The sequence below is a fragment of the Lactuca serriola genome, chromosome 2 (genome assembly GCF_051521515.1).
Source record: "Lactuca serriola cultivar US96UC23 chromosome 2, Lser_US96UC23_V15, whole genome shotgun sequence".
Lineage (NCBI taxonomy): Eukaryota > Viridiplantae > Streptophyta > Magnoliopsida > Asterales > Asteraceae > Lactuca > Lactuca serriola.
The window spans coordinates 166,668,919-166,682,923 of NC_136409.1; the positions used below are offsets into that span (position 1 = coordinate 166,668,919).

Consider the following 14,005-nt stretch of genomic DNA (forward strand, 5'->3'; position numbering starts at 1 on the left):
ATTAGAAGAAATGGAAGTTAATTTAGTTTTGGTCGCAAACGCGTCTTTCTTTCTACCCGAAGTCGCAGGTTCGAATCCTACTAATGTCAATAATTTTAATTAAATTTGTCTCTCTGAATTTAATCAATAATTTTATTTAACTTCATCTTTTTAAATTTAGAATGTAAATTTATTTATAAAAATGCCCGTAGGTATTGACAAAAATACCCTAACCATTTATGTAGTAACCTTTGTACGTTAAATGACAATTATGTCAATTCATAGTCTAAACACTTATGCGCCATAATTTGTAATCAAATTTATCCCGTCGTTTTAGTTTATCGGCGATTGATCATCTACATTCCATTCCCAACAATGAAAATTTTGGCACGTTGATCAATAAACCCTAAAATCGTTGTTGTTATATAATTTGAATCACACTCGATGCGGTTCAACATAATGGCAGCGAGTTGTTCATCAGAAAGAATGCAAACAAGACAACAAGGAACAAAAATTAATGCTTTGCCGTCGCACTTGATCGAAAAAATAGTAACTACGGTTGGAGGAACTTCACCAATCGATGCTTTTAAGTGCCAGTTAGTGTAAGTATGATGTGCATTATTTATATTATACTTATATACATATTTAATTTAGTGTTTAATAGATTACTTTTGTTGCTTTGTGAATTATAGTTGCAAACTATTTAGGGATTATGTAACATCAGGCACAATATATAAAATCATGGACACAAATCGATTAAGGTTTCGTCCATTAAGTATTCAACAATATGAAGTCATAAGCAAATGCAGAAATTTGAACAACCCACACGTACTCTTCAACGATGGAATGGTATTCTTTTTTTAGGCAATCGGATAATTGCGAATTCAATTAGTTTTCTATATTTGTATTTTTAAAATTGAATGGTTACTTATTGTATGTCAGGCGAGGTATTTTACGATAGGGAAAGAAATTGCAGGGAAACAGTTGCTTCAAGATGCAGCTGATCAGGGGCAGTTGGATGCGATATTCGTTCTGGGAATGATGTTGATGGCCGAAGGCATTGAAAGGAAGCAATAAGCTCTAATCGTGTTAAATAATGCATACGTTAATACTAGAAGAAGTTGGAATCTAAGGCATACCTGTAACAAGGTTCAAAACCACTTGGTAAGGAGATTAAAGTAGATAAAATTCCATGGCTTACATAGAATTTGTGCAAAGCATCATTCTGTAAGCAGTTATGAAACAACTTTTGTGTATCAGTACAAATGGTTGTTGAATTGTGAAATATGTTTATGGGATGCATGTTTTGTTAAGTTTGCTAGGATGTTTGACATTAGTTAGGAGTAGTTATATATATATATATATATATATATATATATATATATATATATATATATATATATATATATATATATATATATATGATTGTTGTTTGATTCACACAATTAGTGATGCATATTGTATGTTTATTTTGGTGTAATGGGAATACATACTTATAACTTTATTAAATACATACATATATATATATATATATATATATATATATATATATATATATATATATATATATATATATGTTAGTTTTGATATGTATGTTATTTTTATCTTTTTCATTTTACTAACCAAAAGTTTATTGTGACCTAGTTGGATAGATTTTAAGGGCACTTTGGTCTATTTGCAATCTCTAAAGTGAAGGCACCATTTTTGCTATTGAAATAAAAAAAAGTGTTTAATCAAGTCGTTATTAAGGAAAAAACTGTATATATAGAATTTATATTCTAAGTAGGTCTATATCTTTATTTATTATGAATGTTATTTAAATATATAATTACCTGTATACTACATGGGTTTTAACCTGATATTGAATAATATCGACCCAATAATACGACCTAGTATCCATCCAACACATTGAAATCAAGGGTCGTCGAAGGTACCCTAATCGATATACACTTTGTTTGAATATGTGTTCTGCAAATGTCGATCTCAGTTAAACCATTCTACTAATATTCTATGCCTTTTTCCAATAATAAAATTTATTCAACCATTCAAATTACAAAACTTTGAAGATTTGTTTAGCATTCGGTCATTAGCTTTGTGAAACGAGTCGTTGTTAAGGTACCTTTGCGATGTTTGTATGGTAACTATATATTCACTTCAAATGTCATATATGAATTCAAATCAACATTAAGGAACATACAACAATATTTTGTTATTTAAATTTATACATTACAGATTTAAGAAAATGAACAATCCAAGTAGAAAATGGATGTATGAAAGTAAAGAAAGTAGTAGTTGATGAGTTTTGAGCATTCTAACACTCCTAAGTGTACATACAACCCTAAATACCTTGGATCTATGTTTTCTCTATTATACATACAAATATGAACTTTCCAAGGTATTCATCCTAACTAGCATAATAACATTGATTCATATGAATATATCAAGTTAGAATTACATACCTCTTTGATGTAGAATGTCTTCATGAAGCTTGAGTGCCTAGTGCCCCAAGTGTGACACCTCAAATGGTTCACACAACACCAAATACCCATGGAATGACTTGAGAGAAATTGGAACACTTCATAAAATCGGCTAGCCCTTCATTCTCACACATAGTCGCCGATTTTGTCAACAATAAGATGCTTATATAGTTAGTGACAATTAGGGTGAACCCTAATTGTCATGGCTTTCCATTTCCTTGGATCCATGGGTTCAAATACACCATGGAACATCCATGGAGCATCTTATGGGTTTTAGCCCAACTTGATAATCCATGGAGCATTAGCCCCTATACAAGTATGGATGATTTACACAATCAACCCATATATATAATTAGTCTTCTTTTGATCACTTAATTAATCCTAGATTAATTCTTGATCAATACTAATTAGATAATCTTATTAATATATTAGAACTTATAATATATTAACAAACCTTAAGTGTTATTTCTCTCATTTTAGTCTATCCAAATGCATGATGCCATGCAACCCAAATGGACCATGTCGGGCCGGGTCAAGTCTTACCAATTATATTTATGGACTTAGACATTAATCCAACAGTCTCCCACTTGGATAAGTCTAAAACTATTATTGTGTATGACTTCAAGAACCGACTGGAAATCGTAGCTCTCAAAAGCTTCTGTCGAACTCTGACCTTTGTCAATGACTTGTCCATTAGATAAGGGATCATATGTTCCTCCATTCTAGATATCATATGGACTGAGACATGGATTATAATCATTCTCTCTGTCCGTTTGTTGTTTCTCGATTTTCGATTTATGACGATTGACTAATTGAACAAATCAAATCAGTCCAGGCCCGGCCAAGCACTTACATTTGTCATCACCAAATCATCGGGGGGGGGGGGGGGGGCCCACATATATCGCTTTTATCCCGAAGGTAAAAGGAATGGATAAACTTCGACTCATATGGCTTGTTCTACTACTTGTTGAATCATACACAAAGGCACGTTTTATAACATCGAGTTACCGAATGCGTTTTCGTGCAATCAATGTATGACCAACTCATAGTAACAACTCATATCTCTAGGTTTGAAGAATATAAGATATTATCGTCTCATGATCACTCGTGATAAAATCCATGAAGTGATTCCAATGAGCGCGATTTGAATCCAATACTCAGAACTTATGAGCACTCATGAGTGTTGTAGCCCTTTGTCCAACATATTAGACCTCTACAAGCCAACCCATGACAGTCTTGATTCATATCTACTTCCAACATATGACTGACTGTGGATGGTTTGAATAACTTAGTCATCCAGAACAATGACCTAGTTATTCTGGAAGTTAAAACATGCAAAGTGAAACACAATAATAATTCAATCCAATATGGTATCAAAATCTATGAACATAAATAAAACACCTTTTATTTATCACCATATGATTACATATTATTCATTGTATACTGTTTTAGCTATCAACTTTATTCTTGAATTTAAAACAATAGTTGTCCCATGCTCCAAGCATGTACACTATGTTTTCTAAACACTAGTCATGCCATACACCAAGTATGCATACTATGTTTGTCTATGATCTTTACTTTGTGAAATAGATCAATTGAACAATACTCCAATGATTCTCTTTTCACAGTCCCAAATCCTTACTTCAAATGCAAGAATTCCAAATTCATGCCATTTACTTAAATCTGTTAGATTCTAAACTTATATGTATTGATCCTCTTGTAATGATTATGCACAAAGTCAGAAAGACTTGACAACAACCATTACAGAGCATTCCAAAGAAGATCAACTCCTTGGAAACATCCTTCTTTCATTAAGTTTCCTAGTCTTACATAGATTGAATAATTTCTAACTTTGAAACATTTCCATATTCCATTTTGACTACCACTTCTGAACAAGAATTGCCTCCTTACAGATTATGTCAATATGGTCCTTTCAACAATTAACATTATACTTCCAACTGTCCCTGAGCAATCAATCTTTGGTAAACCTTAGATTGTCCTTCACAATTGCTTAATCACTTTAGTCATATCCAATTCTAGACCTTTTCCCTCCTTAATGCCCCGTTCATTTGGAAAATTTTAGAAAGGATGAATATAGCACATGTAATCGATCCTATATCCGAAGCATATGGGACATGATTCATGATGTCTCACATAAAGACTAAACCAGTCTTTTGCTATAATATTTCCATTTCAATTTGCCAAGTTCTCATAACTCAGATTATGAAAAGGGATGCCGTAATCATAATCAAATTTGAGAACGCAAATAATAGACCCATATACAGAATTTCCTTATGTTGAGCCATTCCAACATGAAATTCATATATATATATATATATATATATATATATATATATATGTATGTATGTATATATATATATATATATATATATATATATATATATATATATATATATATATCCTTGACTAAATACGATTAAAACCTTAATCTAAGCTTTTAGATTTGAGATGAAGTATAATTTCCTCTCCCTTAATTATAGCAAAACAACTCTTTCCCAATTGAAACTTTTTGTTTTCTATAATTAACAATGCTAACTTACAACCTTTATCATAATTATCATGCTCCTACTAACATGATGATTATTAGCATAACACTTATGCTCCCACTAGCTTTGACATGTACTCAGAAATCAGCTAGACTTCTAGAAATCAATACTTTATTGACTTTCTTACCAAAGTTTAGATTTCTGATACTAGATTGCTTTGATAAAACATTATCATAATCATACACCTTATCATAGATAGCTCACAGGTGTGTCTAAACAATTTTAAGAACTATGAAAAGGGATGTTGTAATCATAGTATTGATTGTTTAGACCTTTGCCACTTCTCACAAGTCCTTGTTAGTGTGCCGGTAAACCACACACGCTCCACTAACGACTTTGAGAATGAAAATATCACAATTGCTATCTAGCTAAAATCTACTTAGTGAAAGTGTTTCCTCACCATCATTTTCATGAATCGAAGAGAAACCTTATGACACTTGGATTTAATGGTGTATGTGTTCTTATCCATGTGAATTGTCAAAACCATAGTCACGTGACAAGGATAATGACAAATCCAAGCACATATGGATTGAACTCAATCTTAATTTCTTGTCATCTGGCAGCTCAAGGGCCTGCCATTGCTTCCAAGTTGTTGTGCAACCAATTGAGAACTCTAAGAACTCATATGAAAAGCCAAATTTAATTGGAATGGGCACAGAATATGTCAACACGATAGGTTATAAACCTCGAGTCGTGTGCTAGTGAAGAACTTCAGGTTTTATTCTTGATTAGTTCTTGAGACTTTCAAGACCTTTAAGACTCCCACTGTCCTCTTGACATATAAGACTTTGTTGTTAGATATTCAAGAGATAGTGTGGATTCTAATCAAGACAAACACTTCACACAATTGGCCTTAGTTGGTCTTTGTTTTATCCAAAACATCACAACTTACCAATTTCAAATGTACAAGAGTAGAAAACTTTTACTCTTATATTTGATAAGTGTTTTAAACCTTCTTTAAGACATGTCACTCAAGTTACAATCTTAGAGTATAAATCTTTTTGGAACGAAGTATGACTCGTCTTCTTGATTTAACCACTTCAACAATTCATAGCTCCTCTTCTTAGATATCAGAATGCACTTAGAGGATGAATTGCGATAAGGTCTCTTAATCATTAAGATGATCATATGACATGATACTAAAGTACCCTCCCATCTTTACAGATTTGAGAAAATTTTATCTTTCTGCCATAATTTGATTCTTCTTATTCGTTCTGCCATACACTAATTTTTTTTAATGTATCAGAATTACACTTACACTTGTAAGTGTAACCATATTTACTAGACTTAGTAAATCATGACGAATAGTCTTATTCACCTTTTGTGGTGGACTTTGGCCAGTGCACAAGAATGTGTACTCGATCCCTTAGTCCTTTACTTGACTCACACATCCATGTGAACAAGTAATTAGTATTAATTTTTCCAATGCTTGAAAGTTCTCATTCATCATACTATACAACTTGCATGATTCCAAGTTTCGGTCCAACTGAAACTTGGGTGATGAGGATCTTTCCTTATTAGACATTACCACAAATGAAAGAATCAATTTAATATTTCCACTCTTGCTATTAATGGAATCATATAAGCAACAATTTTTCCTCAAATGCCATTGTAAGGATATTTTTAAAAGAAATAAAATCAAAATTTTTCCTTTTATTTTAAAAACTTTCCGGAAACACTATCCTTACAGTGCAAAAGCACATGAAAACTTTGTTGTTATCTATTGCTGAGCAATATATCATAACTCCTAAGAAGTAGCTCAAGAATCCGATCTTCAAACTATGCGATAGAAATCCATCTACGTGATCAAATTCAACATATTCTTTCTTTAAGTTTCTTCACTTTTTATTTGATTGTTAAAACATCAACATGTGACCCGGTCACATCATGTATCAAGAATCTCAGAACAGAAACTTAGCAGAGTTAGATAGTGGACTTTACCTGAAGTAGAGTCAAACTTATTAACTTTAACACCCTTAGGTAAATTGGCAGCTTCGCAACCAATGCCCCTTCCTTTGGAAATTTAACATATGAACGCTTTGGTAATGGAACATGGGAGTATCACAGACTTAGCCTTTCTCTTTACCATTTGGTCAACCGAGTTGACTATGGCTGATCCCTTTCCATTGGGAAGAAAGAGCTTTACTAGATATCCAATGTCATCATTGTCAATGTCCATAAAGTTTTAGGAAGTTGATCTTAGCAAATAGATAAGATCATTAAGGGTCTTGTCATAGTCTGTTTCATAGGTGTCCCAAAAGAACTCACTATGTGACTTAGAAAGTGATTGAACCACCAACTTTCTCAAGACTTTGACACCCGACTCTCCCGGCTTGTCAATATGTGACTACATCTCCAAGATGTGATCACACATAGACCTTTGCTTGCCAATAGGGCTTGAGTGACCTTAAACTTTTCAAGAACTTGTGGGTTAGGGAGAATAATTGGAGGAGGTGAAATAAGTATGATTTCCATGGGACATCATCTTCATTTAGGAAAGCTTGTTTCAAGAGATTTGGGAAGATCATAAATGTCTAAACCAAACATCTTTTTGGGAGATATTCAAGATATTTGATTTAAAGTCCTTAATATAACACCCAATATGAAATATTAAGGCTAGGACTCAACACAGTACTTTTATAACTTGGAAGAGGGATGCCGTAATCCAAGCTATAAAATATTTGAAGGTAGGTGAATGACGATTCACCAACTTCCACCATGAAAACGAAATAATTTAATTAGGTTTTACTTGGATTTGAAACTACTAGATCTTTTGAGATTCATTGAACTTTTCAATGGCATGTTTCAATCTCGAGTGTGCCCTTCAGGTTTTGTGACTGGGATGCCGAGGATCACAAAACAAGGTGTGAAGTAACCATGCAAATATACTGGGTACCCTTAATATTTACCCCTTAATCGATGTGCCGGTTAACCATTCACGCTCCACCGATACTATGACAAATATTAAGTTACCCTTTTCCTACCTTGTTAAGTCCAAGTTAGTGTGCCGGTTAACCACACATGCTCCACTAACAACTTAAACAAAGTGCAAAGTGTAATTTCATGGATTAGCACCTTATTCACTTTTTCCTAAGTAACTAAGATTGGGTATTTATAAAAGGTTTAGTTACTTAGTATTTATCATTAATACTTTTAATGAAGGGAGAATTATAGTCCTTGTCCTACCTGTTCGACTAACAACCCTCCACCAGTCAAGGAAGCGGTGGGTGAGAGTGGACACCCATTAAACTGCCATTTTATAGGCAGTAACCTTATACCCCCTTATAGACCGGCTTCGTGAATGAGGCCTACTAACGGTAAGACTGACTTGCTCTTATACATATATATAAATATTATTAACTTATAATACTATAAAGTATAAGGGTTGAATTTTAACTTTTAAAATTCTAAGGGCTAACTTGGAATTAAACTATTCATAAGTGAAAAATTTGCAAATTCCAAAACTTAAAGGCAAGTTTTGAAACTATTCAAAACTAATTAATTCCATAACTTATGTGTTTAAAGTAGTTTTAATTAAAAAACTCTTCAAGTTCCATAACTTGAGGACAAGTTATGGAAGACATTAAATTATTAAAGAATGTAACTTTTCTTTATCTTGTAACTTATGGAATTAATTAAGGTTACACATTTTATTACTTAATGAAGTGACTCTTGAACCTCCATAACTTGAGGACAAGACTCTTCATTTTTTGTAACCATTGCCAACTTTTATGTGTTTTATGAAACTTAAATGAGACTTTTCATATAACTTGAGGACAAGTTACAAAAACACATTTTAGAATCAACTCTTAGATTAAAATGGATTGAAAACACATAATCAAATAACTTTTCTATTAATCTAAGCAACTCATAAGAATAAGATAATTCAAATTAAACTTTTTCATGTAATTAGCCTAATCACTAAACTAATACAAAACAAGAATCTATTGATAATTATCTTTGAAATTGGATTAGCATGAACGTTACCACATCAAAAACAAGTTTATAAGTTCAAAAACAACTTAGGGTAATGTTCCTAGTCCATTTCTAGCCAAAAACCTCGAAAATATGCTGTCTGGGGCTCCTACTCGTCGAGTGTATCAACCTACTCGACGATTAGGATGAGTTTTGCCTTGGACTCGGCGAGTTAATCAGTGGACTCGGTGAGTCCAGTGCCCAGAAAGCCAGAAAATCGATTTTTTTTCAGCATTTTTCAGCAATTTGCATCAAGTATAATTGAAAACAAGCCTAGTCTCAGATACCACTGATGTGTTTTGAGCATTCTAACACTCTTAAGTGTACATGCAACCCTAAATACCTTGGATCTATGTTTTCTCTATTATACATACAAATATGAACTTTCCAATGTATTCATCCTAACTAGCATAATAACATTGATTCATATGAATATATCAAGTTAGAATTACATACTTTTTTGATGTAGAATGTCTTCATGAAGCTTGAGTGCCTAGTGCCCCAAGTGTGCCAAATGTATAATTTTTTACAATAAGGACTAAAATTTTCAAAGTGGCTAAAAAATTATGGCAAAAATCTAAAGTTTTTTGTGTTTTTTTAGCAAAATGTAAAAGTATTGTTTCCAAGGGCCAAAAGTGTCAAAGTTACCAAAAAAATGTGGCAAAAATCTTAATGCCCAAAAAGTCCATATTGCTAACTCTTTTGTATGTGTGTGTGTGTGTATATATATATATATATACACACACACACACACAAAAGAGTTAGCAATATGGACTTTTTGGGCATTAAGATTTTTGCCACATTTTTTATATATATATTATGACATATATGTTATTTTTGTCTTTTCCATTTCAACAATCAAAATTACAATTTCATTTCAACAATCAAAATTCCACTGTTACCTATAAAAGGTTATAATATTTGAATAATGTGTTTTGACACAAATATCCTTAGTATTCACATATTTGGAATGATTTCAAGGGCACTTTGGTCTTTTTGCACTCTAAAGCGTTAAGGCGCCATCATACCTCTGATGTCACACCGGCGTTATCAGTTCTTCAACCATTCATAACATCTCAACTTTTTCGGACGATAAATCTCCATACAAACATTAAAACCCCAAATCGTCGAAGGGTAATCGTTCTTAAAATCGATTTTTTCTGATAATAGACACTCATGTACTCCTCGCGACCAGATCATCATAAAGTAAGGTTTTTTTTTCATACCCTGTTATAGTGTTTTTTCATAGTTACGCTTATTTTTTAAAAAAGAATTGAAATCAACTACTCCAATGTTTATTTTGTAAGTAGAATGTCGAATACTAGAAGTTGTCGTTCGTTAGATGATCTTTGACTAGAGATTTTGAGTCGGATATTTGTAGTATTAGGGTCAGAATCTGCGAAAGACATCGTCTCTGCAAGACTTTGGTAACTCTCAATAAACATCAACTAATGAATGTATATTTGATGAAATACAACTTTATTTATTTGTTATTTACTGTTTATTTAAAATTTTGAAGTTCAAAAAAGATGTATGAAGCGGGGGTGATCCTCAAGTGTTCAGAACAGCATGCATTGACATGATTGAAGGAATGGGTCCCAAAAATCAGAATGCTGATTCTTTTATACGCACATGTGCATTGCATAACAACATTGAAGCCATGTTCAGACAAAGAATTGTATGTATATTTTCATTAATTATATGTAATTTATACCATTTATTAATGTTGTGTGTCATTGATGTTATATATTGATATTGTTATTCTGTCAACAAGATGAGTGATTTTATTATGACAATTTTGATTTAGGATTGTCTTTGTGGAGACAAGCAGCAATTGAAGATCATCTTGAGACAATTTATTTGTTTGGAGTAATCTATATTTCAAGAGGGTCTCATCAATGTGATGAAGGTATGTATATATAATATATATGTAAATTAAATTATGTATATAGTTAATTAAGGCTTGTTTGTAATTTGGGGTTACTATTTAGTTGTGTGATGTTGTATATTATTTAATGTTGTATTGAAAATGATACATTGTATTAATTGATGGGTATTTTAATGTGTAAGTTTACAATTACTTGATGCCTATTAAAAAAATTCATTGCCTTCTTGATTGGAATCCACCTGCCTGTGCCTCCGTTGCCATACTTCGTCGCCATAACTATTCCAAACTGAAATAATATGGCTTACACCATCTTACCATTCATTCACTCATAAAAACCATTCTCTCATGATCGTTTAACCCACACTTTTATTCGAGTTTAGATTGATGGGTCTTGATGGGAATTCCAAAATATATAATGGATAACTTTTCATTTATGCTGTATAATTTGATGTGGATAGCAATGCTGATAAATGTCATATAGCATGATTCTATAATGGGTAATCTCTTTCTTGGAACAAGAACTCTTTAATTTTTATGATAACAACCAAAGATGACTAGTACAGCATGTATCACAAGTTGTACATTTATCATATTCTGTTTGATACATTCAGCTCATTAGCTCAAGAGATAGCCCTATAAAGTAATCGATATAAGTGACTGCTCACAAATGGCTTTTCACCCAAGCAAAGCCTTGGGTGTAGCAACCTTTCTAGTCCCTCTTTTGTCCCTAACCTTTTTCTTAACATCACTCTGTCAACTTCAGCAGTCTCTCTCTCTCTCTCTCTCTCTCTCTCTCTCTCTCTCTCTCTCTCTCTCTCTCTCTCTCTCTCTCTCTCTCTCTCTCTCTCTCTCTCTCTCTCATACACAGAGTGTATGTGTTTTTGTAGCTGCATAATCCATGTGCACACTCCTTCCTTTCTGCTTATATAAGCAGCTGCTGTTCCACCATCTACTTCATACAAACTAGAACTGATGATCCCTCTCTCTCTCTCTCTCTCTCTCTCTCTCTCTCTCTCTCTGTAAGGTTCTCTAGGTGTTTTGTGATTAGGGTTTTGTTTCAGTCTGTTGTTTAATAGATTAGAAACACCATGGAAACACAACAACAACCATCAGATATTCAAGATTTAGGGAACAAAACCAGCAGCACTTATGTATGCAGGCAAAGCAGCACGAGGTGGACACCCACAAGTGATCAGATCAGAATTTTGAAAGAACTTTACTACAACAATGGAATCAGATCACCAACGGCTGATCAGATCCAGAGAATCGCTGCCCAACTCAGACAGTACGGAAAGATTGAAGGCAAGAATGTGTTTTATTGGTTTCAGAACCATAAAGCTCGTGAAAGGCAGAAAAAACGATTCACTCCTGCTCCTCCACCACCATCTCCGTTCTCTGATCATATCAACCACCATCTACCCACCGCCCCCGCCATGCAAATTCAGTCTCACCATCATCACTACCACCATCAAGAACCACCACATGTCTATAACCACCAACACAAACTCTACACCACACATCACATTGGTAATTAATTTATGATCAAAATAAATCCCGTTTCATATATCTGTATTATGCATAGTCATTTCCTAGTTTTGAATATTTTTCTCTTGTAAAGATTGTATTTTTCTAATAATTTTTGGCTAAATTTTGAATTTTGTGAGATCTTTCGCAGGGGTTGGTTCTTCTTCTTCACAAGGAGTGATGGCTGTTGGGTGTGGCTATGGATCTGTCGCCATGGAGAAGAGTTTCAGGGTATATATTTATAAATATAAATATAAACAAACATACTTTACACACACTTCATTTAATGTATAAGACGCTCTCTAAATAAAATACTTTTGAATATTCTCGTCGAACATGTTCATTAGAATTTCATGGGGAATGTAAAAATTTATTCTGGGGTTAGGGTTTAAATGATTATTTTCGCTATTTGTAAAAATGATAAAGATAATGCCACTTTTTAAACACCGAAAAAGTAAACAAATACTACTATTGACAAAAGGATATAACAAAACTGCCCTTTGTGTTGTATATATATAGGAGTGTTCAATATCACCGCCGGGAGAGAGTAGGGCCACTGGATCAATTGGCCGGAATTTCGGATCAAGATCACGGGTTGGTGTCGAATCATTTTCTTTCTTTGAAAATATCAAGCCAAAAAGATACGAGATCTTAGAGAATCATCATCAAGAGGAAGAACATCAAGAAGAAGGAGATAGTTCAACACAGATTGAAACGCTTCCTTTATTTCCAATTCATGGAGGCACCCACCATGATTTCTTCAGCATGAAGGCGGCAGATTTGTCATCGGAGCATACCACGGGAGGTTACTACACCAGAGGAAACTGGTACCGCAAGGACGGCCGTGCTTCCCTTGAGCTCAGTCTCAACTCGTATGGATATTATAACTAATATATTATCTATTTTAGTTAGTGAAGTATGTAATTAAGTGGTAATTATCATGTACTAATTATGGGTGTGATCTATGTTTAATTAATTCCTCTACCTTCATATATTAATGTGGTCGTCAGTTTAACCTCTGATATGATGTATACTTAGTTAATTTATTAATCAAATATATTAAGTAACTTTTAGTAACAATCTAACAACCTAAAGTAGCCGGCATTTTCAATCTTTTTGTAGAGAAGAGATAAAAAAAAATTGGAAGTTCATCAAAAAATAAACCTGCGACGTGTAACCATAAACTATGAATTAAATAGCCTTGTTTTTGTTTTTGAACGATAAGAAATTTATTAAAGAAAATCTAGCGAGAAGCATCCTATAAGATGTAGAGGCTTTCTGTTATCGGATTAAGATGTGTACCTTTCCTAGCTCTAATCTTTATCTAATTAAAAGCTAATATTTTAATTTTTTCAGCCAAATCTTTACTATTCTTCACCTTCTTGTTGAACACTTTTGCATTTGTTTGATTTCAAATGATCCACGTAAAAACCATGAGGACCACCATAATAATTAATCTGATTTTTTGGTGGGGAACCGCACCGGAATCAACATAAAACACCGATTAAACAGGGTCAGTGCACATAGTAATGTAAACACACCAATTCTTGAGAATGTACTGCGTGGACATCCTGTAGAAACACTAAATGAAAATA

General features: G+C 33.2%; 2 protein-coding genes across 2 annotated transcripts; both read left to right on the plus strand.

Annotated features, from left to right (window-relative positions):
• Window positions 1–438: 438 nt before the first annotated feature.
• Window positions 439–1,056, plus strand: LOC145089759 (F-box protein At2g35280-like). Its single transcript, XM_079028156.1, has 3 exons — window positions 439–581; window positions 672–828; window positions 922–1,056. The coding sequence occupies exons 1-3, from the start codon at window positions 439–441 to the stop codon at window positions 1,054–1,056; spliced, it is 435 nt and encodes a 144-aa protein (XP_078884282.1).
• A 10,806-nt stretch (window positions 1,057–11,862) lies between these two features.
• On the plus strand, window positions 11,863–13,394 carry LOC145090569 (protein WUSCHEL-like). The gene is made up of 3 exons (XM_079028719.1): window positions 11,863–12,413; window positions 12,562–12,641; window positions 12,930–13,394. The coding sequence occupies exons 1-3, from the start codon at window positions 11,975–11,977 to the stop codon at window positions 13,299–13,301; spliced, it is 891 nt and encodes a 296-aa protein (XP_078884845.1). The 5' UTR covers window positions 11,863–11,974; the 3' UTR covers window positions 13,302–13,394.
• The last annotated feature ends 611 nt before the right edge of the window (window positions 13,395–14,005 follow it).

Bases quoted from the DNA above. Each gene is read 5' to 3' on its own strand.
- LOC145089759 (XM_079028156.1), top strand. From the start codon at position 439: ATGGCAGCGAGTTGTTCATCAGAAAGAATGCAAACAAGACAACAAGGA. The intron at 582-671 runs GTAAGTATGATG...TGTGAATTATAG, and splicing joins GCTTTTAAGTGCCAGTTAGT to TTGCAAACTATTTAGGGATT. The intron at 829-921 runs GTATTCTTTTTT...ATTGTATGTCAG, and splicing joins TACTCTTCAACGATGGAATG to GCGAGGTATTTTACGATAGG.
- LOC145090569 (XM_079028719.1), top strand. From the start codon at position 11,975: ATGGAAACACAACAACAACCATCAGATATTCAAGATTTAGGGAACAAA. The intron at 12,414-12,561 runs GTAATTAATTTA...GATCTTTCGCAG, and splicing joins CTACACCACACATCACATTG to GGGTTGGTTCTTCTTCTTCA. The intron at 12,642-12,929 runs GTATATATTTAT...GTATATATATAG, and splicing joins CCATGGAGAAGAGTTTCAGG to GAGTGTTCAATATCACCGCC.